Source organism: Podarcis muralis, chromosome 1 (genome assembly GCF_964188315.1).
Source record: "Podarcis muralis chromosome 1, rPodMur119.hap1.1, whole genome shotgun sequence".
NCBI classification, from domain to species: Eukaryota; Metazoa; Chordata; class Lepidosauria; order Squamata; family Lacertidae; genus Podarcis; species Podarcis muralis.
In genome coordinates this window covers 50910181-50937521 of record NC_135655.1, presented here as the reverse complement: position 1 = coordinate 50937521, position 27341 = coordinate 50910181, and the positions used below count along the sequence as shown (strand labels likewise).

Below are 27341 nucleotides of genomic sequence, written 5' to 3'. Positions count from 1 at the left end.
CCTCTGACATCAAATTGCCGAGTACTTCTAGGAGGCTAGGAAGCTGCCTTCTCCTGAGGCAAAACATTGCCCAGTCTAGTTCTGTTGACACTGACTGGTAGAGGCTCTCCAGGGTTTCAGACTACCTGGGAATCCCATGGATTGAGCCTGGGAGCTTCTGTTCTACCACTGACCTAATGCTAAGCTCCTCCTCTTGTGTCAAGGCCTGTCCTGCTGCAACCTGCCTAGAAAAAGTTCTGTAAAACCCATGCATCCCCGTTCCAAGAAGGAGGCCTAATAAAACATGTCAACTTGCGCTCTTCCCCTCCCCCTCTGACAGGCTCTTGGCAGCAGCAGAGAAAAGGGACTCTTAGGTTGTTGGGTGTGGATGCACAGACCTCTGTGCCTCTCCTGGCACTTTGGGCTTGGGCGTAGTAGACACAGTGGAAGCCGCTGCCTGCAGCCAGTGCTTACTGGCGCGTGTGGAAGACTAAGTGGCTTTTTTACTTACCCGCAGATCTCTCGGTAGGAGACGGAGAGGAACAGTCATTTCAGAGCCTATTTTTAAAACAATTCATTTTAGGATAATTCATGATGGCAGGATATTTTTAGAGCAACCCCAGCAGAGGATCCTGTAATTTGTGGGACCATGTGGGTGTCCCAGCAGTTGAAGGACAGCAGCTGGCCTGAAGAGAGAATGGCACAGATTCAGTATACACAAGAGAAGAAAAGCCTTCCTTTCAGCAAAAGCAGGGAATAGGTTTCCCTGCTGTGGTCAGGGATTATCCATGCTGAGTGATACCAAACATTAAGAAGAGAGGAGGCAGAGAAATTTCCCTTTCCTCCCTCCTTTTGGTAGATCCTTCTTTTATTTTTGTTTTTATTCTTTATTAAATTTGTACACCACCCTTCGCCCGTAGTTCTTTTAAAATGGAATGATCAGAGCTGATCTAGAGAAAGAGCTTGCCGCATGCCAAACCTTGTCTGCGGTTTGTACCACTTTTCACTGTGTGTGAGGGAGTGTATGCCAGCATGCTTGGGAAGGTAAGGTACTCTCCAGTGGTATGCTCCTAGGACCTCCCCCATCCACGAGATGTACATTTTGGTAATTGCAATATTTTCATACATAATGCAGCATGTATTCAGGTTGTGAGCTTCCTCCATGGGCTTCTGCTCAGAACAAACCTCTCCTACTCAAGATCGAGACCATCGGTAAAACAGGATGGCTAATATTCTTGTGTCTTAGCGGAAGCCATGTGTACAAGGCTAACCCAAGGCATTTTGCTGCCTGAGGAGGAACAGCAAATGTTCCCCCTCTCAAATCAAGGTGTGTAGTATCCAATTTATTTTGGCAGCTGAGACAGAACCTCCTACAAGTGTGTCTCCCTAACAGTGCAGATGCAATTAAATAACTAACAACTGGCTGCCCTTACATGACACCCAGAATCAGCTGCCTGAGGCAGCAGTCTTGTTCTGCCAAATGTTAGGGACGGGGTGGTTGGGTACGCTAGCTGCTTCTGGGTTCTGCTACAGTCCTTCATTCTGAAGTGCATTTCTTCATAGCAAAGGTGGGAGACTATGGCACTGAGGAACAGTGGAACAGTTCTGTAGTATGGAGTGCTATAAGTTCCTTTGCGTGCTGCAGCAAGCACAGAAGGCAAGATGAGAAAAGAAGACAGCACAGTTAATATCTTTCCCTGACTGCTCATCTCCAGTACCCTTGCACAGCTCTGGAGAATCAATGGGTTCCCGCCCCCCAAATATCTTTAGATTACGAGTCCCTAGTGTTTATCACACAGACATTCCAAGTATCTGACTATATGTGGAGTGTCCAGGGGAGATTGCTCAAGCCAGTTCTCTTGGCGCTCCTAGCACAGCAGGGTGCAGCCATCTGGGGATGGACAAATTAGTCTGTTTCTGGTCCATGTCAGTTTTGCATGAGCTTATTCATAAGTCTGCCCTGTTTGTGCATTAATCTTCCCCCGCCCGCGTGCAAAGACTATTTAAATATCTATTTTGTCTTAATAGGCGGTATTCAACTGAGTTGTACGCAAAGTACTGTCTGGCTGTACTGCTTTCTGAAGCAAGGTTTTTTTGTGTGTGTTTTTTTGTTAAAGAAGTAAACTAACCATAACACTGTCTGCTTTAAAACAAACAAACAAATAAACACCAAACTAGCAATAAGTAAATTTAATTTCACAATGGATCTGGCAGTACTTATTACAGAGTAACTGCAACAGTCCAACTCCATTTAACAACATTTATGAGTGCCGCAACCCCAGAGTCGGTCACGACTGGACCTAACGGTCAGGGGTCCCTTTACCTTTACTATGTGGATAAGTAAGTGAGGAAGGGAAGGGAAGCAGCATGTAAGTGACAATTTGTGCTCATTTTCAATATACCCCCCCCCCCACTGTTACAGGCAATATTTATACTGGGCCTGGCTTATTCGGATAGATTGTAACACCTTCTTATTTTGCATGCACACCCTTATTTCCTTCTATGCCTGGAGAGCTTTTTTTGAGCAAAAGCATATAATGCTATCCTTCTCCTGGTATAGCTCAGTTGGTAAAGCATGAGACTCTTAATATTAGGGTTATATGTTTGAGCCCCACGTTGGGCAGAAGATTCCTGCATTGCAGCAAGATAGGACAGGTGTAGGCAACCTAAGGCCGGCGGGCCGGATGTGGCCCAATCGCCTTCTCAGTCCAGCCCGCAGACGGTCCAGGAATCAGTGTTTTTTTACATGAGTAGAATGTGTGTTTTATTTAAAATGCATCTCTGGGTTATTTGTGGGGCGTGGTTTTTTTTACATGAGTAGAATGTGTGCTTTTATTTAAAATGCTTCTCTGGGTTATTTGTGGGGCATAGGAGTTTGTTCATTCCCCCCCCCCCAATAATATAGCCCAGCCCACCACATGGTCTGAGGGACGGTGGACAGGCCCATGGTTGAAAAAGGTTGCTGACCCCTGGGATAGGACAAGGTGACCGTTGTGGTCCCTTCCAACTCTACAATTCTATGATTCTAAAATGGTCTCATTCATGGCAACCTGCCCCAGATAGCCCATGAGGGTAGTCCAAGCCTCAGTTCAAAAGGTTCTTGATTCAATCCCCAGGATCATCAATAGGTAAGAAGCACAGGAATTGACTGTACATTAGGCTCCAGGGTTGGAAGTTGGGCCATTGCTTTGCCCCTGCTGAGAGACTTTTTTTGGCTCCTCTCCACACACTGTTTCCACTCCAGCTGGTTTTTGGTATGCAAACTGAGTACAGTGGTACCTCGGGTTAAGAACTTAATTCGTTCCGGAGGTCCGTTCTTAACCTGAAACTGTTCTTCACCTGAAGCACCACTTTAGCTAATGGGGCCTCCTGCTGCCGCCGCGCCGCTGCTGCACAATTTCTGTTCTCATCCTGAAGCAAAGTTCTTAACCCGAGGTATTATTTCTGGGTTAGGGGAGTCTGTAACCTGAAGCGTCTGTAACCTGAAGCGTATGTAACCCGAGGTACCACTGTAATTTTAAGAACTGGTGCCTGTTTGCTTTCCCCCCTCCTCTCTCACCACCACTTCCCCCCTTTGTGCCATGAGATTGTGAGGCTGAGGGCAAGGATTGTCTAAAAACAAAAAATCTGTAAAGTGCCCTGACAATCTTTTCAATTGAAAAACTGGGTTAAAAAAATAATAATGTTGTAAATAAATACATTAAGTTAATTGAGACTTGATGCAGTTTGTTTGTTTTAATTAAGAACCACTTTAGAAGAGGAGTTTTGAACAGAGCATGGTGAAGGAGTAGTGGATGCAGTACTTTGTTTCTCTGCTGTAAATGTCTTCTACTCTCTACCCTAGGACATATATATTCTTGGAACCTCATGGTTAATATATGTAAGACACCATCGAGATGCAAGCCTGCTATTATTTAGTGAACGTTTAAGTAACAGTATAATAACATATTGCAGGATAACTTGTGACCAAGCCTAGACTGTAGCTAAGCTAATTCTTCTCTTGTTTTTCCATACACAAAATGCTAGTTTGTCGCCTCTCTTCCATTCCCAATGGAACGACCATAATAGTAAATGTTGCTGGATGTGTTCATGTTGCTTCTGTAGATACAACATGAGATTAAGCATTGTTACTGTATTTGCTTTTTTTCTTAAGGGAACCTTTGTGGTCACTTTACTAACCCACGTACTGTATTTCAGAAGCCAGAGCAGCTGCAGTTACTGCTGAATAAATGAATGCAGCAGACAAGAAGCAGATAAGTGCCTCCAGCAATTTGCAATAGGAGGCACCTGCAGACCTTTGCAGGATGAACATAGGAAGCTGCCTTATACAAAACCAGACCATTGGTCCAGCTAATTATGGTCTATAATGACTGGCAGAGGTCTTCCAGGGTTTCAATCAGGAGCTATTTCTGAAAGAACATTTCCTTTTCATTTTTGTTCCTAGCACTGAAAAGCTTCCATGTAGTTTGTATGTAATATTCATGTGCATGTTTCTGCCTGGAATTAGCAGCATACTAATTTTTTTACTGCAAATAACAGCTGTTGGGAAGACTACAAGAGAGCACTTGGTAAGGAAGGGTCCGTTTTGACAAGTTCTGTTTTGAGCTGTTTTGTCAAAAATAAAAACAGTACTAGAGGAATTTGCTTTTAAAAACATTTTGCTCTTGATGTGTTGAGTGTTCTACTGTGTTCAGCTAAAGCTAGATATCTGACGCTACAATGGTATGCCTGATAAGTTGTTTGCAAGGGGAGCATCAATGGATCCACAAATATAAAATATTTCACCTGGCGTCTGACCAAGTAGCGGTGTCAAATTGAATTGAGGATGGGCTTAGGCGAGTCTATAGCCACCACAATTCTGCAAACATTAATTCTGCAAATTTCAGAAGAGTAGCCCTGTTTAACCAGCTGTAGCAAAAGCAACACAGAGACCAAATGTGTATTTAAGACACATTTATTGTGGAATAACATTTTGCAGACAATACCATGCATCATCCGTAAGAGGCTACGGTTCCTAGAGTGGTTTAACAATCAATCCCTCTTCCCAGGGAACTCTAGAAATTGTAGCTGTGTGAGGGGAATAGCTGTTCCCTAATAATTTTTTGCACCCTAAACAAACTCCGGTTCCCACAGTGCTTTGGCTGTTTAAAATGGTATTGTTATAAGAATTTTAAGGTCATATATATATAAAATAAATGTTCGTAACAGAAAAGGTCCTGAACAAATTGACCTCAAATATTTCTCTGCAAGGTCAAAGTGGGAAACCTCCCCATTGTCTCTTTCCTCACAAATCCTGTCCTCACAAATCCTGTCTTAAGGGCACATTCAAGATATGAACAGGGTGTGAGCCTGTGACCTGTGACCTAGATTCGGGAATTAAGTAGTTATAATAACAAAAGAGTGGCCAAAACCCAGATAATGCAATCAGGTAACTTGCCAGACAGGAGATAAACAATGCACTCAGATTTCTGTTGTAGACCGCCTTTTCTTTGATGTAGGTATGCTGTATCTGGGGGGTGGTCTTGGGCTACACCCCTTCTGTGATGTATGTATGATGTTTCTGGGGGTGGTCTTGGACTCCGGGGTGGGCAATTTAAAATGTCTATATAAGGGCGGGCACACCTTTGTTCTGGGTCCTCCTCCTCTCTCCTGTGTGTGGGGGAGCACCCTGTTGCAACAGTTAATAAAGATCAGGCTTACTAGCTGCTTTGCTTCTCAATATCCTCTGGTTGGCCTCTGTTATTTTCTTCTACCGACAGAGAACCTACAAAAGGACTCTATATGGGCTCTTGGGTACCCCATAAGGGAAAAGGAGCAGGTTTCTTTTTTACTTATATCAGTATGAAACTGCTTTAAATGTATAGTGCAGATGGGTTTTGGTGTTGCCTTCTGAAACAGCAGAGCTGATTGCTGAGATTACTGGGGTTTCCCGCCTACTGCAACATTTCCTGTGTATTAATGAGAAGGCATTGGAGACACCCACACCCACACACCTTACATTGCTTATGGTACAACTTGATGTGGTTCTTTTCTCAGAACTGGAAAATGGGATGTGGTCCCTCCAGCACAAGCTGTGTTCCATCCTGGTGAAACAGGAGCAGAACATGGCACCAGAACTTCCTGAGACCCAGCTGCCAGCTAATGCAGTACCCATGCTGAACCTGAACCCACTGCAAAGGTTGCCAGTCCCTGAAGAGGTGAGTTTGCTGCATCATTGTTGTCTGCAATATAACAAGTTGTGGTGCAACCTATCCTCCTGCAAGCCCTTCATTCCAAATGAAAGGGCTGTTATGTGGCGGAAGATAAAATCTAGCTGTTTCTTATTTTTGTTATGACTGATTTGAAATAAGCCACTAATGGAGGAAAGGGAACAGAGGACACCTAAGGCATGTCTGGAAAGAGTGCTGACCCTCTTGCTGATAGCTGTTAGTTCATATGGAAGGCCCAGAATTAGTAGGATCTGCATGAAAGTGACCCGTGACAAAATACAGTCTAAAATAAAAATTTAAAATCTATAGAGTCAAATTCCTGCACCAATTGGTACCCTTTCCTAGCGGTACCTTCCTGCTTTTGTTCTAGGTTTAGCACTGCAGCGTTAAATCAGTCATGGGAGGAAACTGCGATCCAGATGATGCCCTGATGAAGGACGTTATAGAAATTTAAATTATTCCTTGGCTGCTTTCAGTAGTATGAGCCAGAGGGTAGCCAAACACACCCCGTGTTGAAAGCAGTGTGTTAACACATGTCACCATCTGGCCCATAAAACCATGAAATCTAGATTTTAAAGTTACCTAACTATACCACATGGGACTAGGGTGGCGCTGTGGGTTAAACCACAGAGCCTAGGACTTGCCAATCAGAAGGTCGGCGGTTCAAATCCCCGCAATGGGGTAAGCTCCCGTTGCTCAGTCCCTGCTCCTGCCAACCTAGCAGTTCGAAAGCATATCAAAGTGCAAGTAGATAAATAGGTACCGCTCCGGCGGGAAGGTAAATGGCATTCCCGTGTGCTGCTCTGGTTCACTAGAAGCAGCTTAGTCATGCTGGCCACATGACCAGGAAGCTGTATGCCGGCTCCCTCGGCCAATAAAGCAACATGAGCACCGCAACCCCAAAGTCGGCCACGACTGGACCTAATGGTCAGGGGTCCCTTTACCTTTACCTTTAACTATACCACATAACTGCCTCTCAGGCTGGCAAAGGACCTACAGTATTAGACCGTAACTGTCACTGCTGGGTGCTTTGTAAGGTCAGAGGCAGCATTAGGTTTTTCTTACATTACCTACAACAGGGGTAAGGAACCTGTAGCTCCATAGATGGTGTTGGGCTCCAGTTCCCATCAATCCTGGCCAACATGGCCAATTGTCAGGAATGATAGGAGCTGTAGTCCAGTACCATCGGGAAAACCATAGGTTCCCCAACCCTGGCCTCCAGTTCTTCCTGTTGTTCGGAATAAAGTGAGTGATTGCCCTGATCTGTTGCAAAGCCTAGCGTGGGTTATCTTCCTTTCACTTATGGCGGGTAAGGGAAACTGGATGCAACAAGCCAGCTACTCGAGCCAAACATGTACACAAACTTCCTTCTCTGTTTACACAGCTTGAACTCCCTGGGCCTGCAAATGCAGACCCATGTGGCGCGTGTGTGCATTTGACAGCCATACCAAGCTCCCTCCCTGAGCTGTGTTTACAGTATGAGGCAGTGTGAAATATGTCTGTTTAATGTTGTGTGTGTATGCCTTTGGTGGGAAAGGGATGCTGGTAAGAGGATTGCATTGGTGCAGCTGGGAACTAAGTGCTGTTCCAGTTAACTCTTCATCTCATTTGATCAGAAGCAGCTGCTGAGTGGTCCTGCAGAAGGCCCAGAGAACAGTAGAGGCTATTCTCTATCTCCAAAGGCTGTGCAAATACTCCCAGCTCAGATTACAACAGATCAAAAGAGAGGGAGAGAATGTGGTGGAAAAGTTTAAATGGATTTTTTTAAAGCAGCTTGAGAAGAGAGGAGGTAATGACAAATATGATTCTGTCCACAAAGTGAATGCCACCTGCGCCGTGCACCCTGGCAGCACACCTGCATGATGCTCACTCTCCCTTGGCAAAACACTCTTGTTTTGAATTGTGACTTCCCTGGAGACAACTTTTTTTTTTATTAAAGTTTTTGCTTGTCTTTGAGCAGCTGGCTTTTGGTATGCAAATTGATAAGATGGAGAAGGGGGAACTGGAGGGCTGAGAAATAATTGTCATCAAAGCAAGAAGGATTATGGCTGTAGTCACAGGGCATGCTGGTATTCACTATAAGTTTTGTTTCAGGGCAGGTTAGCTACCAGCTGACCTGCACCTTCTGCACTCTTACCATGCATTTAGAAGGCTCCATAGCTCAATGATAGCGCAAAAGGCTTTTCATGGACAATATGCAACTGCTGAAAAAGTCCGGCCTCTAATGGCTGGAGAGGTGGCAAGTGCCCAAAGCAGAGGAGGCAGCAGGCAGGCAAGGAACCAGCCTGGAAGTCCAGAGGGATACTCTAGTGCAGGGTCCTCCCATTAGTCCCAGCCAGGGTGCTCAGGCATAGTGGGAACTGTAGTTCAGCAACATCTGGAGGGCCACATGTTCCCCAGCCCTGGCCTTCAGTCTTTATAGCTGTCTGCTACAAAATCAAAGGTAACCCTGGCCTTTGGGTTAACTTCTTTTCAAGCTGTGCAGAATGAGGGAATATGACACATACAGCAAGCGTGGGATTGGCCCTTCAGAATCACATGATTTTTCCAGAGAATTCTGGTCCTTGGTAGCTGCATCCCAGCTCAAATTGCCTGCCATTTTCTCTTCTGACCAGAGGCCCAGATGGTGCAAGGAGCCTGAGCTTCACGGTTCCTGGGTTGAATGCCACAGTGTCTAATAATTCCAGTCCCTGCATCTGAGAATTTATTCCGTCCATTATGGTACTCACAGGATCTGCTGCTCTCTGTGTCTACCTGTGGCACAGAATTACATCATTAGAAAAAGAAGTGCAGGCCTCAGTGGTGCCCAGAAGGGTGTCAGAAATCACACCATACCTGTGCAGAACTATATGGTCTCAGAATGAACCCACCTATTCGTTCATTCATTCATATGGTTTCTTACCTGCCTCTCATCATAAGATCCCAGGACAGGTAACAATAAAATATACAATTATAGGTAAAGGTAAAGGGACCCCTGACCATTAGGTCCAGTCGTGACCCACTCTGGGGTTGCAGCGCTCATCTCACTTTATTGGCCGAGGGAGCCAATATGGTACAGCTTCTGGGTCATGTGGCCAGCATGACTAAGCCGCTTCTGGCGAGCCAGAGCAGCGCATGGAAACGCCATTTACCTTCCCGCTAGAGCAGTACCTATTTATCTACTTGCACTTGGACGTGCTTTTGAACTGCTAGGTTGGCAGGAGCAGGGACCAAGCAACGGGAGCTCACCCCGTCACGGGGATTCGAACTGCCGACCTTCTGATTGGCAAGTCCTAGGCTCTGTGGTTTAATCCACAGCGCCACCCGCGTCCCTTTCTATACAATTATAGAAGTGGCAAAACCATTACAATTATAAAACCTGTAACACTGACCCCAAATGGAGCAGAATGATATACATTCAGCAGAAGAGGTGTGTCCTGCATAAAAAAATACCTTAACTATCAAAGGCCAGAGTAAATGATAAGAAGCAAATGATGGGCTGCAGTATGATGTTTTGCACCTTGTGAGTCTACATTACATGGTAAAGCAACCTCTTAATCTGCAGGGTAGAGTCATGCAAGAATTGCCTTTGCAAAACCAAACTGTTGCATTCTGTATTCTTTCATACAGGCTCCCATAGAAATGACGCCCCAACCTATAATCAAAGCTGAACCCAGAGAGGTGAACCAATTTCTAAATGTACCAACAGGTAAGAAAATAGTTACAAGTCGCTTTCATCAGCCCTCCAGCCTCATTAATTTAAAAAACTATCTTTTGCAGAGTGGATCCTCCACCAACCCATTAGCACAAGCTTCTAAAGCATCTCTCTCTCCTCCCTCAGCCCAAAAAGGTTACTATGAGTGATGTCAGCTGTGGATGTGTGGGATTCACTTGTAATCCGCTGATGCTGCTAAACTAACCTAATGAGATTGCAAGAAACAATTGTTAACAGGGCACAAGTACTTGAGTTCTCTGAGTATTAGTGATTTCATGAGTCTTGTGTCTGTGTGTACTTTCTCCAACTAGCAGTGCTATGCCTCTCTTAGTGGGCTTTCTCATAGTCACATGGCACTGACTAAACAGTGTACCTGTGAAATGCAAATGCCAGTGTGCCTGGAGCTTGGGAAAACCTTTAGCTGGCTGTGAAACCCGAGATGCCAATGCTGTTTCTCAGCAGGCTGCTTATTGTTTGGGGTGAGTAGCTCACCAAGAGAAAGGGTATACTACCCCTTGCTAAAAACAACAACTATTTTTTTAAAAACAAAATGTATATACTACTGAATTGAAAGAACACCTCTACGTGGTTTACAAAGCCACATTAAAATTATCAATAGAAGACAGCTGAAAACAGGTGTTTTAAAACATTCAAAGGATAATTGAAATCAACAGCAAGCAAAAACAGATTTAAATACATGTCTAAATAAACTTGCCTAAACAAAAATGTTTTAAACAGGTGCTGAACAGAGAAATACTTCTTCACCATACATAGATTATGGGATTTGCTACCACAAGATGTAGTGATGACCGTTGGCTTTGATGACTTTAGAAAAGGATTAGGCAAATCATGGCAGCAAAGGCTAGCAATGGTTATTAAATCATGATAGCTGTGTTCTATATTGGGGATGGGGGACCTTTAGCCCTCCAGATGTTGTTGGACTCCAACCTCTAATGGAGTCAGTGGGAGCTGGAGTCCAACCACATCTGGAGGGCTACAGGTTCCCCAGCTCTGTTCTGTATTCTGTCTCTGGGATCAGAGTCGCTATGCCTCTGAATAGCAGCCCTGCTTCTGGGCTTCCCATAGGCATCTGGTTGAACACTCTGAGAAGCGGAATGCCGGAACAGAGGGGCCTTTGGTCTGAACCTGCAGGGCTTGTCTTACAATCAGACATTTTGAGGGTTTTTTGTTTCATTTTGTATAGGACATTTAGTGGCAAGCCATTAGAAGGATATTAGCGTATGGTGCCAGTTCTCATGCGTCTGGTATCACTGTAAAGGATCTCAGTTTTGTTTCCAGAATGGTAATGACATCAAGAATGCAGCTTGGCAGTCATTAGCACACCACAGAGGGGTCTGCTCAGAACAAATGAGCACATTTATTTATTTGCTCTAAAATGTAATATCCTCCCCCTAGACACTAAGCACTCATATTCAAGTAAGCAAGCAATGCTTCACACAAAATATTAGGCCCTCTTAAATGCTCAGCTCATTATTTACCCTCGCAGAACAGGCGTCTTTTGAAATGTGGCTTTTAGCAAGCTCAGCATCTTCCATCAGCAGTCCATTAAATAAGGAGGAGAGGCAGCATCTAACAAATCCAGGTTCTTATAGAAGGTACAAGGGGAGTACGTTCCAGGAGACTTCTTGTTGGGACAACTCTCATGATAGCAAAGGAGCAATTGAAGAATATAACTTGTCCAAAAGAAATGGGGGTCGGGGGAGTGACTGTCACACAATGGAATTCATGATCTCATGTAAAGTTAAAGATGAGTGTGTTCACCTTGGGCTTCAGAAAAACTGGTTGTAATAGGCATTAATGGGTAAGAATTTATGACTAGATATACCAGGGGGGAAAGGATGCCAGGATGGGTGGGAGTTCCTAAAGATGGAGTTGATAAGGCTACAAATTATCCCAGTGGGAGGCATCTTAAAAAGACACTGCGACAGCACAAAAAGCTTACTGCAGAGATGAAAATAAAAAAAGACATGCATAAGCAATGGGAAGAGGAACAGGCCACCAAGGATGAGCAGCTCACATTTGTAAAGACGGCGTCAGGAAAGCTAAATAGCTGAGGCTGGCAAGTGATGCTAAGAGCAGCAAAATGGAGCAGTTCTGCAGTGGAACCAATTACTCAGAGGAGCTGGAAAGCCATCCGTATGCTCTACATCCCCAAACATTACAGAACAAAGAGTGGCTTTCCCCCACCCCCTCCATTCCTTTCCTTGATTCATTTCCCCCTTTATCTGGGTTTGAATTCAGATATCCATCTTACTGAATTTGGTGAATTGATTTGTGCATCACTGATGGAACAATGTGGATGAATGGCAATCACAACAAATCATCATCAAGAATCCAGTTATTTTGGTGCTTAGTCCAAGTGGCTCAAGCTTGCACCCCAGACCAAAGATTTACTGCTGTCTCAAGATAATCAAAGTTTGCTTGCATTGATAGAATCATAGAGCTCACATGAAAACAAGTCCAAACCACTGCACAAAGATATGAATATTCATCTACCAGCCCCTTGTCAAATTGCGCCACACAATACAGATCACAACATGCCCTGTGCATAATGGTGTGCACAGAACCATTTGCTTCAGATGAATCAAGCAAGTGAGCCAAGCTGCATATTATATCAAAAGGCAACATATCTCAAATATTTATTTCTCATTTAGGACCTTGATGTGGGCAACACCAAAGATGAAGGCCACCATATTATATTAAGTCACGGCACTAAGCCATCTATACCATTTATGTTTACTTGACTGGCAGGAGCTCTCCAAGATCTTGCTGGAAGTCTGTCTTTGTATGGGAGATCCTTTTAGCTGGTGATGCCAGGAACTGAACCTGGGACCTGTTGCATAGGAGGCAATAAAATATTCATTCCACGATTTAGCGCAAACCCCTCTCATGAGCCTTAATACACTGTTATAGCCAGAGCTCACAAAGCAGTCCTCCTAGCTTAATTTATTCCTGCTTCATTTAAAAATCTGTGTTCAGTGAAATATTTTAGTGTTATTGTCTTCATGTAACCTTCCCTGGTTTTTTAGGGTCATGGGTTCAAGCCTTACATTGGGCAAAAGATTCCTGCATTGCAGGGGGTTAAACTAGATGACCCTCGCAGTCCCTTTCACGCCTATAATTCTAAGATTCTCCTAATATGTGTTGTCTCTTTCTTACTGCCTTGTTGTTCCCAGAACAGTTTCATGTCTCAATGTCACCTGGAAACACTCCTTTGTTCGCACTCTTCTCTCACCAAATACAGTGGTACCTCGGGTTAAGAACCTAATTCGTTCTGGAGGTCCGTTCTTAACCTGAAGCACCATTTTAGCTAATGGGGCCTCCCGCTGCCACCGCCACGGGATTTCTGTTCTCATCCTGAAGCAAAGTTCTTAACCCAAGGTACTACTTCCAGGTTAGCAGAGTTTGTAACCTGAAGCATTTGTAACCTGAAGCGTATGTAACCCGAGGTACCACTGTACTTTCTCTCCTTCGCTGTTCATGACTTAGTGCGCTGTTACCATCTGTTAACTTCTGCTTTGTATCTCCCGCCTTAGATGACCTGGTGCAGATGCCACCGACTCCTCCCAGCAGCCATGGCAGTGACAGTGACGGATCTCAGAGCCCAAGATCCCTCCCTCCCTCCAGCCCAGTCCGCCCTACTGCACGCTCCTCCACAGCAATCTCTTCTTCTCCTCTCCTCACAGCACCACATGTAAGCAGGGAGCTCCTGTCATGAATCATAAGGCATCTCCCTGCACGGGGTTCAGGGTAGCTTTTGGCAGTGACCCCCTAATAAGGTGCACAGTGGGGATGTGTGACAGGTCAGGATTGTGACAAGGATGGAGGAGAAAACAAAATGGTTTGCATTTTAAGTGTGAACTTTCCTAATTTGCACTTTCTGAACCAACGCACAAACGGAATTGTTCTGCCCTTCGAAATTCACAGTCCTCAGAATTTTGTAATGGGAGTTCTCCCAACAAAATATGCATTTTAAAAAATGTGCATAGATGTTAAAATATTGTGCAAAAAGTCAGGAAAATTTGCTTGCAGAAATGCATATACAGTGGTACCTCTAGTTACGGACTCGATCCATTCTGGGGTGCCGTTTGCACCCTGAAAAGTCCGTAACTAGAGTGCCGCTTCTGCGCATACATGCACGGCAAAACCCTGAAGTATACACTTCTGGGTTTGCTGCGTTCGCAAGCCGAAAAGATGCAACATGAACCTAACACAACACGAGGTATGACTGTAGTAGACAAAAGTACATTTAAAAGCACACAAAAAAATTGTATGATTTTTTGTGCAAAATGTTTTTTTAAAATTGCAAACTAATGTAGAAATGGGGTAAGCTGGACTTAAGACTGAAAAAATAAGAAAGTGAAATTGGCAGATTCATCCATCAGCATGATGCTGAAATAATCCATAACTACTGGCAAAGGAGCTATTTTAAGGCACTTATTATTCATATTCATTTCATTTCTATACCGCTTTATATCTTTAAGGGGGGAAATTGCAAAGTGGTTTACAATATTAAACATTAAAACATCAAATAAAACGTAACAGAATAAAACAAAACAGAAGAAAGCTAAACATAAAGTATACATTCAAAGCAACATAATTGACAGGAAACTAAAATCTTACCTTAAAGATTTCAAAATAAAACATTACAATGGAGGTAAAGTACAGAATGAACATTTAACGCAGTAAAAAAAAAATTTTTTTTAATCTAAAACATGTCTAAAGAAAACGTTACTAAAGTAAGTCAAATATAAAATTCACATTTAAAACAGCATAGTTAGCAAGAGAGTAAAATATTGTCATAAACATAGAACATATCTGCCACAGTTGCTGCCTATCCTGCCAATCCTGGTTGATGGCAGGCAGCGTCTGTGGAAGCTCAGGCTCCATGACCCAGCTCTGTGCTAGGAGACAGGCAAGAGGCATTTACACTGACCTCTGTCATGCATGGGTTTTTGTTGTCGTTGTTGCCTTAGATTTTACAGTTCTCAGATTGCCTGGAGAGTTGGAATTTCGCGATGCAAAGCCATTAATGTAACTTGTAGTTAGGCCTTTCGGGTTGTGGTAATGAGGAATGCTGCTCCCCCCCCCCCCCCCAAGCAGTATATCAACCCCAAATTTCAAGCGGTACAATAGTGACTTTTGGGGCAAGGCCCTTCTTTTTGCAAGGGAAAGTTAGGGATGGGATTGTTGATATGAATTCTGAAAATGTTGCTGCTTTTCCTTTTCACTTACAGAAATTACAAGGGACCTCGGGACCTCTGCTCCTAACCGAGGAGGAGAAACGTACCCTGATTGCTGAGGGCTATCCCATCCCAACCAAGCTGCCTCTCACCAAAGCAGAGGAGAAAGCACTGAAAAGAGTTAGACGAAAGATCAAAAACAAGGTCAATAATTCCACTGAATTGGGAAAAATCAGGAGTGTGTGGGGTGTGTGGGTGTGGGTGTGTTTGATTAATGTGATCATCCTTCTTTAACTTGCTGCCTCATCTGAGGTTCGCCGGCTAAAATTAAATCTGTGTAGTGATAGGGCTTTGAATGCTGCAATAAGTTTTCTAGATCTAGAACTTGAAGTTCTTTTAAAAAATAACCATCAAGGGCGTTTTCAACATCACAGGTTTTGATGAGAAGGATGATTTATTTAGTTGTTCATTCTTGTTCAGGGGGACAGGGCCCTGCCCTGCTGACCTTACAATCTAAAAATTGACACAAGGGCAACAGCAGATAAAGGGAAGGGAAATAGAGGCTGAGGTAAATTGGGAATGAGTATGCAGTTGTTTCTATTACAAGGTCTTTGCCTTAATCTTGAACGTCATAATATTGGGACAGGAGACAATATATCCCTTTGCAAGTCAAGACAAGGGCCTGTTTCGCACATCACACTAAGCTGAACCGTGGCTTAGCATGAGCGCATGAGCAAGCAGACTTCCAGCAAGGAAATGGCAGCTTTTTCACTCTTCCCTAGTCGTTCTGCTGCTGTACCATGCCGAGCTAAGCCATAGTTTACCAGTAGTCTACCATGTTGTTGAAGCCCAGGCTCATGGTTTAGCTCTCTCTGCAAACTAACCACAGCTGTAACTAAGATTTGTCCTATGGTTTGTGCTTTTTTGTGAAAGCTAAAACACAGGCCTGAGTTTGTATGACATGCTGAGGCAAATGATGACTTATCTCAGCATGGCACAGCAGCAAAGGAAGCTGGAAGGAGCAAAGCTGCTACAATCTGCGATCTAGGAGTCATCCTGCTTAATTGTTTATTTGTCCTCTTGTCCCAATATTATGATTTTCATGACTAATACTCAGCCCATATAACTGAAAGAACCTCCTCTCCTGGAGCCTTGTGTTTGCGCTGAGCCACGGTTTGGCCTAGTGTGATGGCAGCACGTGGGCCTTCTAGCTGGAGAATTTGGAAGACTAGACACCCCTTCTTTCCCCTCTCCCCCCCACATTCCTTTATTAATATATTTAAAAGGCTTTGAAGATCAGTATAAATGCACCATTCCATCAAAACTGTTTGCAGCATACTACCCATTCCCTTGTAACTTTGTGAGCATAATGGGCCTCTTGAGTGGTCAGTCTCATCAGCTAATTGCCCAGAAAGAGTTGTTTCTCACCCAGGTGAATGAGCAAGCAAATGTCTGTGGAGTGATATGAAATACTAACGGTGGATCCCCACTCAATGTAAGTTCCCATATTACGAGCCCACAGTATGCATTAGTCACCTGTTGTGACTCAGACATTTGGCCCAAGTGATTCAGCCACTTTGGGAAATTCTGATCCACAAAGAAGTTAAGTCATAGCCCTTGCTTATAAGTTGGTTTGCATTCTGATCATAACATTTGATTCAGCAACATGTAAGTGTTTAAAACAGGATAGGGTGACCTCAAAAAACACTGTGTCATGGCGTCAAGGTAAGGTATCTTGGAGCAAATGTTTAGGGACAGGGCGCCAGTCCTATTAAAGTAAATAGCACAAGGAGAATGGTTCAAGTTCAATAACATTCATGTGGCTTGTCAGTTCAGTTTAATAAATCATATATGAAGTTGCCCTCCACTGTCAGTGTATTGCTCCGTTTAGCCCAGTAATGCTTACTCTGGCTGTCAGGAGATCTCCAGCCCTGATAGAGGCATAATTTTTCAACTGGAAATTTCAGGAACTGAGTCTGGGAACTTTGGTGTGCAAAGCATGAGCTTAGCCACGCAAACACATGAAGATCCTTTGTATACACCATCAGATCATTGGCCCACCTAGCTCTGTGCTCTGCTAGGGACAACCATCCAGGGTCTCAAGCAGAGGATTTTATTTATTACAGGGGATTGAATTTGTAACCGTATGCAGGCAAAGTGTGTGTACTCTACCTCTAGTTGTGACACAGCAGCCAAATTAGGGCTGATCAGCTGGGCTGATCAACTGGACAGAGTAGGAAACCTGAAGAGCACACCATACTTTTTAATGCATCTTTTCTTGGAAGACCTTCTGATTATGATTATGAAAATAGGCAATCGGGATATAAATTAATAAATTAATTGTCGTGTGCATCTCCCCATGACCACAGTGGGCAAGTGACATAGAAGGAGCACAGAAAGCAGAAGTCCAGCTCACATGCAGTTCCCATTTCAGCTGGCGCAAGAACATGCGAAAGTGCTCTGGGGAGTTATGTAGTGACAGGAGGCCTGCCTCAGGGCCAAACTAGATATGACACAGAAAATCTATTTACAGGTTATCTTCTGTGTGTGTGTGCGTGTGCGCGTGTGTGCGCACACACACACACACACACCATTTTTGATTTAAAAGAGCAGCAGGGTTCTTATGTGAGATTGGGGCTGTGATGCTGGGAGAGGGGTTTTTAACTCTTTCCTCCCTTGCCATTCCCCCAATTTATATCATGCACAAGGTAACCACTGAAGGTTTTGTCCAGCAAAGGGAACAGCGCCTTGATGTGGGGTAGAAAGGGTTAGCTCTCCCAAGTGCTGTGACCCTGATCCAAATTGGGCTTCTCCGTGGCTGCTTTTAAATTCTAAAAAAACAACAACGAAATGTGGGTGATGCTGTTCACATAGCATTTAGTTTGACTTTGACCCCTTAGAACAGCCTTCCCTACCCATGTACTTCCTAGATAATTATTATTATTGGAAGTTTTTAATGTTTAATGCTGTATTGTGTTTTTAATATTTGATTGGAAGCCGCCCAGAGTGGCTGGGGAAACCCAGCCAGATGGGCAGGGTATAAATAATAAATTTTTATTATAATTATTATATTAGCTGTTTTGGACCTCCCATCATCTTTGACCATTGGTCATGCTAGCTGGGGCTGATGGGAGTTGTAGTCCAAAACACCCAGAAGGTGCCAGGTTGGAGAGTTACTATATGGGAATTGTTCTTCAGGAGGTTACATTAGCATTTCTAACGTTGGTATTCCTCATTCCTTAGATTTCTGCACAGGAGAGTCGCAGGAAGAAGAAAGAATATGTGGAGTGTCTGGAGAAAAAGTATGTTCTTCTCTCTGAGCTTCCATGCTACATTAACTCTGGATTTGTAAGATCAGTAGTTTCTTTTGTACTTGGCAGCATCATGAGAATTACTGGAGCATCGTGACCCTCTTGCAGAAGTGGCACATTCTCTTAAGTCTCTTCCCTAATGCGTCTCTGCTTTAGGAAAGAGTCGTGCTGTTGACAAAGTCTTGAATGTAATGATTCAAGAAGTCCACCTGCTACCCAGAGAGTAAGATGCACATCTAATAAATAAATGCATGAAACGATATGTGCTTAACAATATCACTTAAATCGAACGTTTCACCATGTAACAATTATGTAAATGAAACTCGAGTGCCAAGGGAGAAAGATTGTTCTCCACCAGCCTGTTCAAAACCCCTTGAGCTTTTGGTGTGCTTTCCCAAGCACTGCAAATAGCTTAATAAAGATGGAAGGAGAAACCAGAGTTGTTATAGCACAAATTCCTTAGTTCCTGTTCCCATGAAAGGAATTTGCTGCTGGGTGAGATGTCCTTGAATCTGTGTCCTTGAATTCAATAACAAATGTGCTATTCTTTGTGGATAGCCTGGTACCACCATCTCACTGATCCTCATCCTTGAAAAAGGGAGTGGGAGGGAGAAGCGTGGATCAGTGAATGAGGCAGTAGCTTTTGTTACAATAAGCATCCATGAAGCTTACTGGATGACTTTGGGTCAGTCACCATCTACTTAGCCTAACCTACTTCTCAGTTCCATAGTGAAGGTAAATGCAATTAGAATTGTAAAGAACTTTGTACATAGAAAAATGCTATATGGGAGATAACAATAGTTTCTTGCAACACGTTCTGCATAGTGGGCACCATGTAAAAACAGCAGGGATATTATACACCTTGATGTTACCATTAATGGTTGCTTCTTATTGCATTTTGTTGTACTTTTGTGAACGGCCTTGGATCCCCTACCCCCAATTGAAGGGTGGCATATAAAACTTAATAAGAAAATATAAAATTATACTTCCTACAAACAGGGCTTATTCAGCCCTGATTTCTGCGTTTACAGCTGCAGGATTGGTTTAAGGGTTGCCATATGTCCTCTTTTTCCAGGACACACCCTCTTTTTCATGCATTTGTAAAATGAGAGTTGTCAAAGTGATTCATAGTTAAAAGTAGAAGTTGGCAAATGTGTCCTCCTTTTTTGCTCTTCAAAATATGGAAACTCAGTATGCTCAAACTGTCTTGCCCTGGTGAGCAACCTGGCAACTGAATTCTGCACTAGCTGAAGTTTTGGGACTGTCTTCAGAGACAGCCCCAAGTATAATGCATTGCAGTAATCTAGGTCACCAGAGCATAGACAGATGTTAGGCTATCCCTGCTCAGATATGGGTGCAGCTGAGCCACCAGCTGAAGCTGATGGAAGGCATTACGTGTCACTGAGGCCACCTGAGCCTCAAGCAACAGCAGTAGACTCAGAAGAACTCCAAAGCTATGTACCTGTTCCTTCAGAGGGAGTGCTATTTTATCAAGAGCAGACCACCTTCCATTCATCTTTTCTAGGGAACCACCAACTAATAATGCCTAAGTCTTATCTGGATTGGCTCTCATCCAGTCCAGAACCAACGCAAGACACATCCACTGCCACCCCTGCAAATGTAAAGGAGAAGTAGAGCTGTGTGCCATCAGCATATTGCTGACAACGTACTCCAAAATTCTGGATGACCCCACTCAGTGGTTTCATGTAGATATTAAACAGCATAGGAGATGAAATCCAACCCTGAGGAACCCCACAATGAAGGCTCCATGGGGCCAAATAGCACTCCCTGAGCATCACCCTCTGGAAATGACCATTCAAGTAGGACTGGAACCACTGCAAAGCAGTGCTGCCCACCCCAAACCCAAACCCAGACAGCCACTCCAGAAGGATACCATGATTGATGGTATCAAAAGCTTCTGAGAAGTCAAGGAGAATTACCGTATTTTTCGCACTATAGGACGCACTTTTTCCCCTCCAAAAATGAAGGGGAAATGTGTGTGCGTCCTATGGTGCGAATGCAGGCTTTTGCTGAAGCCTGGAGAGCGAGAGGGGTCCGTGCGCACCGACCCCTCTCGCTCTCCAGGCTTCAGGAAGCTATCCCAAGTCGTGCAAGCCCGGCGGGATGTCCCGCGGGCTCGCAAGGCTTGCGGGCAGCAGCCTGCACCCAAAAGCTGGGGACAGCGGGGAGGCGCAGAGCCGCCACGCCGCTATTCCCCGACCTGATCTGGAGGCTGGCGGGGGGAGAAGCAAGCCTGCTTCTCCCCCCCCAGCCCCACAAGCTCGGGGGATAGGGGGATGGCGAAGCGCCGCCATCCCGCTATTCCCCGACCTGATCTGGAGGCTGGGGGTGGGAGGAGCAAGCCTGCTTCTCCCCCCCCCCCAGCCCCACAACCTCCAGATCAGGTCAGGGAATAGCGGGATGGCGGCGCTCCGCCATCCCGCTATTCCCCGACCTGATCTGGAGGCTGGGGGTGGGAGGAGCAAGCCTGCTTCTCCCCCCCCCAGCCCCACAACCTCCAGATCAGGTCGTGGAATAGCGGGATGGCGGCGCTCTGCCATCCCGCTATTCCCCGACCTGATCTGGAGGCTGGGGGTGGGAGGAGCAAGACTGCTTCCCCCCCCCCCCAGCCCCACAACTTCCAGATCAGGTCGGGGAATAGCGGGATGGCGGCGCTCTGCCATCCCGCTATTCCCCGACCTGATCTGGAGGCTGGGGGTGGGAGAAGCAAGCCTGCTTCTCCCCCCCCCCCAGCCCCACAACCTCCAGATCAGGTCAGGGAATAGCGGGATGGCGGCGCTCCGCCATCCCGCTATTCCCCGACCTGATCTGGAGGCTGGGGGTGGGAGGAGCAAGCCTGCTTCTCCCCCCCCCCAGCCCCACAACCTCCAGATCAGGTCGTGGAATAGCGGGATGGCGGCGCTCCGCCATCCCGCTATTCCCCGACCTGATCTGGAGGCTGGGGGTGGGAGAAGCAAGCCTGCTTCTCCCCCCCACCAGCCCCACAACCTCCAGGCTTCAGGAGAGCCCCACCGCCAGCCCCACAAGCTCGGGGGACAGCGGGAGAGGCGCAGCGCGCCCTTCCCGCTGTCCCCCGACTTGTCTAGAAGGCTGGCGGGGGGAGAAGCCTGCTCCTCCCCGTCGCCAGCCCCGCAAACTCGGGAGACAGCGGCAGGGGCGCAGCGCGCCCTTCCCGCTGTCCCCCGACTTGGTTAGAAGGCTGGCCCAGCCCCGCAAACTCGGGGGACAGCGGGAGAGGCGCAGCGCGCCATCCCGCTGTCTCCCGACATGGTTTGGAGGCTGGCGGAAGGCTTCCTCCTCCCCCAGCCCCGCAAGCTCCCAGAGCGATGCCAAAGCTGCGCGCAGCTTCGGCATGGCTCTGGGTCCCGTTCTGGGGGAGGGGGAAGCTCGGGCTTCCCCGCCCCAGCCCCGCGCCTGGCGGGGGGGGGGGGGAATAAATTTTTTTGCCTTTATTTCCCCCCCCAAATCTAGGTACGTCCTATGGACCGGTGCGTCCAATAGTCCGAAAAATACGGTAACAGGGACATGTTTCTCATCTCATTGCCTTTCCAAATATGTTATTTGCATTTCAAGGATCTCCAGAGTGGCACCAGTGCAGCTTCTCTTGAAATGCAAATAGCAGCAGCAGGGCTATATGCACCTGAAAGTAAATCCTGTTGAACCTAACGGGGGTTTTACTTATGAGTAGGCACGTGTAGGATTACAATGTCAGTGAAGCTATTTTGTCAGGACAGTTATAAGGACAGAGAGAGTTAAAGTTCCCCCCTACTCTAACTGTTTAGGGACTTCCTTGCTGCTGTTATTTACATCACAAAACTGTGAATGTTAACTGCAATTCATTGCTGCTTCTAGGTTGGCTCTTAAGGATGAGATTTTGGAGGTGGGTGTGGATCAGGCTGATGGATTGCTTTATTTTTAAAACGGGGCTTGTTTTTACTTCTCCAGGGTTGAAAGTTATACATCTGAGAACAATGAACTGTGGAAAAAAGTAGAGACCTTAGAAAATGCAAACAGGTGAGGAGAACCCACATTTGATCTTTGACTGAAGGACGGTGCCAAGCAAAGGGAGGTCAGGGGAAGGCTGGGAACAAAAAGAAGAGATTTCTTGGCCTACCCCGAAGTATAACTTTTTCATTTTTCCAGCGGCAGCAGCAGCTAGTCAGCTGGGTTTGGTTAGCAAATGAGGAATGTTTGTGTTATGACAGCCAGGAAGGAACTTTTGACAGATGGAGGTGCAGATGGGGGCACCTCTGAGTGGACCATTTCCTGCCTCTCTCTCAGTAGCCTGCCTGGCCTTGGGACCAACTGGCTGACAGCTGAAGTGACATTAATCGTAGATTGGTTTCTAGGGAGAGTGCTTGCCAAGGTCAGATAGCTATAGGCTGGAATCATTATCCCGGGAAGCATTCTATATAGCCAAGGGTGAGGAACAGGCCATGGTGAACAAGAGTCAGCGACCAGGACGAGGGTTAAATGGGGCTGAGGTGAAGGGAGCAAGGAAGTCAGTCCTGGCTCAGTCACTGAAGTTCACCAGCCAAATGTCCAGATTAGAACCTGATCTTTTGGAAGGGTTTTATGGGGGGGGGGGGGGGGAGGAGGCAAAAAACACAACCAGCTGAGCTCAGAGCCAATCAAGATGCCTGAAGGAAAAGGGGACTGTGTGGTGTTCTGCTTTCCCCCCAGGCCTTCTATGCTGACTGAGTGGTTGAGGCCCTGGCCTTTGGTTACATTAAATGAAACTCTCTTCTATGTTCTTTGAGGTGCGGAGAGTGTTACCTAGAGCAGTGTTTCCCAACCTTGGGCCTCCAGCTGTTTTTGGACTACAACTCCCATCATCCCTAGCTAGCAAGACCAGTGGTCAGGAATGATGGGAATTGTAGTTCAAAAACAGCTGGAGGCCCAAGGTTGGGAAACACTGACCTAGAGACACGAAATCTTAGGAAAGAGTCTAGCAGCTACATGAGGAGCAGTTTTAGGGGAGTTCTTATGGCAGGCCTGTTAGCAACAAATAGGCTGGGAACAGAATGCTAAACTGCTGCTCCCAGATTCAAAGGCCACATCTGCATGTAAAGCACATGGCTTCCTCTTAAGAATCCTGGGAACTGTAGGTCTGAGAGGGGGAAAGTACAGTTCCTGGGATTCCTTGGCGGAAGTCATGTGCTTAAAATATGTGGTGTGGATGTGATAGCTCCTTAGTCCAGCAGACTGAGACCAGCTTGTGCGTTTCCCCCTCTGTTCATAATCTGGGGGAGAGTTGTCTCTGTACAGTTCTGGTTTAGGTTTTGGTGTGGTGCCACCCCCTCCAAGGCATCACACTTGCCATAACAAAGAAGCAGATATCGCCTGTTGCCGTGAGCTGGGCTTCTGCCTGAAGAATCCTTGAGGCCCCCTTATTCCCGTCTGGCAGAATCTCTGTCCAAGGAATTTGTTTCCTTTGATGCTTCTGGAGAAGACAAAATATCCGCTTCATGTAGCAATGGGAGAAGACAACAGGAGGGACCGGGAGTTTTGCCTAGCCTCCCATGAAGGGCCAAAACAAAACAAAGTCACAGCACATAAAACATATGCAAAAGACAGCAGGTTTCGGGGCAACACCTTCGCATCCTAAACTAGGCTACTGTGCTCTAGTTTCACTCTTTTTCTCCACGCATGCCCACCAGGCCGGGGTTACCTGAATAGCTTTTTCAGCTTTACAAATGTATTATCCACACCAAGAGGTGCTGAGAAGGAAGAAGGACCCAGGAGTACAGATTTTTCTTTATAGAGGATTAACTTTCTGTCAGGGGAAGACAATCTGGTGCCATCAAGATATTCTGGATAACAGCTCCCATCATCTCCAGCATAGCTAGCAGTCAGGAATGATGGGAGTTGTGATCCACAACATCCAAAGGGAACCCCATTGGCTACTCCTGGTCTGGGTGAGCAGTGCAGAAACATGATCTGGTCTTCTCTTCCCAGCATTCCTGTTAGTCACAAACAGTATGGGCTTATTTGCCCTCTGAAATGTACCCAGGTTTCATTTGTGGGCAGAATTAAGGCATTCCTTTGTGAGCAGCATATGTATGAATAGTGCAGGAATAAAGCACCTCTAGAGGAGCTTCCCAGAATGGTTTGCTTAATGTCCTTTGTAATCAGCCTTAGATGCTGCCTTTCCAGGCTCTTCCCATCAGGCACAGAGCTTTCTGTAATCTGCAAGACTTCAGCCAAATGGGGGAAACGATCATCAGTGACCCTGTTATCCAGGACCTATCCCCTCACTTAATCTTGCCAGCACACTTGACCTTCCACTTGAGCTCCCTGCCCTCATTCAGAGACTCTTTGTCACACTCATTTCCTTTGATTGCCTAACAGCAGCTTCTGACCCTACCTTTGTGGCTTGATGCTGCTCCCTAGAGACCCTGGAAGTGTTGAGCATATTCTCGGCTTCTCAGTAGCTAAAGGAGCTATGTTGGTGGTTGGTGACTGCCATCTGCTGGGCAATTTATGAACCCTTGTGTTCAGTTTATGAACCCTTTCTCCCATGAATTCTGGAGTTCCGTTTATTGTTGGTTGTATTTGGAATAATAGATCTCCCCCACCCTGCCCCCTCCCGTCTCACTCTTCCTTCCTCTCCTGTTTATGTGCATCAAAGCAGTTATTCTGAAATGGTTCCCAGGTCTACGTACTCTAATCCAGCTCTAGTCTGAATCCATGGTTCACTATGTGCAGCAGTAATTACGTCACCGCCCCAAACTGTTCACGCTGTTCTTTTAAAAGATAGCAGCTACTGGAAAAATAAACAACCCCAGCATTATACCTATGGACAAATGAGGTTTTGAGGCATTAATCCCAAAGGATATCAACATTTTTGGGGTTTAACAAAAATAGGCAAATGTGCAAACCCTACCATGGTAGAGCAGTTTGTAAGATAGTCTCCATGTTTAATGTTGAAAGGGTCTGTAAATAGGTAGCATTAGCTAAAGGAGCATCTTATTTGCATGACTTGTTCATATAAGTATTCTTCTGACATGCTTACATCTTCAGCAGAACATTTAATTGATTTTTACATTTCATATCTTACATTGTGAATATACAGCATAGCTGTCAACTTTCCCCCCTTTTTTAAGGGAAATCCTATTCGGAGTAAGGGAATTTCCCTTTTTAAAAAAGGGAAACATTGACAACTATGATATACAGTAGTATTTCTGGAAAAAAGAACATTGAAAGTATTAAGCTCAGGGTGAACCACCCTGAGACCTCCAGGTATAGGGCGGTATATAAAGTCAATAAATAATAACAATAAATAATAATTAAGTTTCTGAATTTGTAATGTCTTTGGATTTCTTTCTGTTTCTTCCTTTCTCTGATTATTTTAAAACAGTTTCTTTTAAATGTAAAAAATTGCTCTCTCATAGGACTCTCCTCCAGCAACTACAAAAGCTGCAAGCTCTGGTAGCAGGGAAAGTTTCTAGGCCGTATAAAATGGCTTCCACACAGACAGGGACCTGCTTGATGGTAAGGTCTGCATGCTATCCATTCCTTGGTTACTTAAGCTTTATTTCTTCGTTATGTACATATATCTCATTTCCCCCCCAGGTGGTCTTGGACTTGGACAGTGTTTAGGCCAGATTTGTAGTTTGTCTCCCCCAGACAAACCCAAGAGTGGTAATCCAAGAAGAAACATTTGTTACAGTTCATGTTTTGTTTGGAGTGAGACAAATCACAAGTCCTGCCGGGGGGACGGGGAGGTGTCAGCCTTCTATGGGCAAGAATGACATGTTTTAGTTTAGTGGTCTCTGAATTTTGTTTCTCCTACTTTTCTTCTAAATGTGGTTAAAGTGTCTGTCTAGGACCAGGGACATCCAGTTTCAATTCCCACTCAGCCACTAAGCTCACATTGGACCAATTACTTTTTCTCTGCCTATTCTACCTCACAGGGTTGTTGTGAGAATAACTGGGGGTGGGAGGGTCATCTATGCAGCCCAGAGCTCATTGGAGGAAAGGCAGAACAGAAATGGAGTAAATAATTTGTTTTAAAACCTGAATGTAATACTTACATTCAGATGTCAGGTGGTTTGGTTTGCTTGCAAGTATCATAATGGCATTTGGGATTTTAATGGAATACCGTAAGTACAGTGGTACCCTGGTTTACAACCATAATCCGTTCTGGAGGTCCGTTTGTAAACCAAAACAGGTTGTAACCCAAGGCGCGCTTTCGCCAATGGGGCCTCCAAAAAAAAATTATTCGTAATCCCCCAAAAATGGGTTGTAATCTAAAATAAGGTTGCAAACCGGCACACACACTTCTGGGTTTGACGTGTTTGTAATCCAAAATGTATGCAAACCAAGACATATGCAAACCAAAGTACCACTGTACACATATCTAAACTAAATACTAAAGTAAATATGTGCTTAGTAACTGAATTCTGTTGATTTTCACCGTACTGTAATAGTTTATGATTTCCTTCTTTTCTCCTCAGTTGACCTGTGTGAACTCATGCACATATCCACACCCTGTTTGTTGACTGCACTGACTATTTCTGCCATATCTGCTCCACAGGTCCTCGTTTTGTGCTTTGTTCTGGTTCTGGGCTCCCTAATGCCGTGTCTCCCAGAATTCTCTTCAGCATCGCAGACAGTAAAAACAGCTCCAACGTCAGACATATACACAACCAGTAAAAGTGAGTCACATGTGATCTAATTGTTACTAAAGCCCTCTTGAAGAGCCAGAACTACCCCAAGTCACTGCTGAATCCAGCCAGCCATTTCCTCAAATGGTGCAGATTATCCTTCTGTCTTAATGGTAGCTCTAGCCAAGGCTGCATATGTACCATTCATTTAAAGCACATGACTTCTTCCAAGGAATCCTGGGAACTGTAGTTTAAGGATGCTGGGAATTATAGGCTTGTGAAAGGCAAACTACTGCTCCCAGGATTTTTTTGGT

At 45.2% G+C, this 27341-nt stretch overlaps 1 protein-coding gene across 1 annotated transcript in view; it reads left to right on the top strand.

The window, feature by feature from the left end:
- Nucleotides 1-27341, top strand: part of CREB3L1 (cAMP responsive element binding protein 3 like 1) — a 79721-nt gene that overhangs the window by 47098 nt on the left and 5282 nt on the right. Inside the window, exons 3-10 of the mRNA XM_028727070.2 lie at nucleotides 6016-6176; nucleotides 9798-9876; nucleotides 13440-13597; nucleotides 15141-15290; nucleotides 18330-18388; nucleotides 22364-22432; nucleotides 25813-25912; nucleotides 26958-27078. Coding sequence (XP_028582903.2) covers nucleotides 6016-6176; nucleotides 9798-9876; nucleotides 13440-13597; nucleotides 15141-15290; nucleotides 18330-18388; nucleotides 22364-22432; nucleotides 25813-25912; nucleotides 26958-27078 — 897 coding nt within the window. The remainder of the gene's footprint in view (nucleotides 1-6015; nucleotides 6177-9797; nucleotides 9877-13439; nucleotides 13598-15140; nucleotides 15291-18329; nucleotides 18389-22363; nucleotides 22433-25812; nucleotides 25913-26957; nucleotides 27079-27341) is intronic.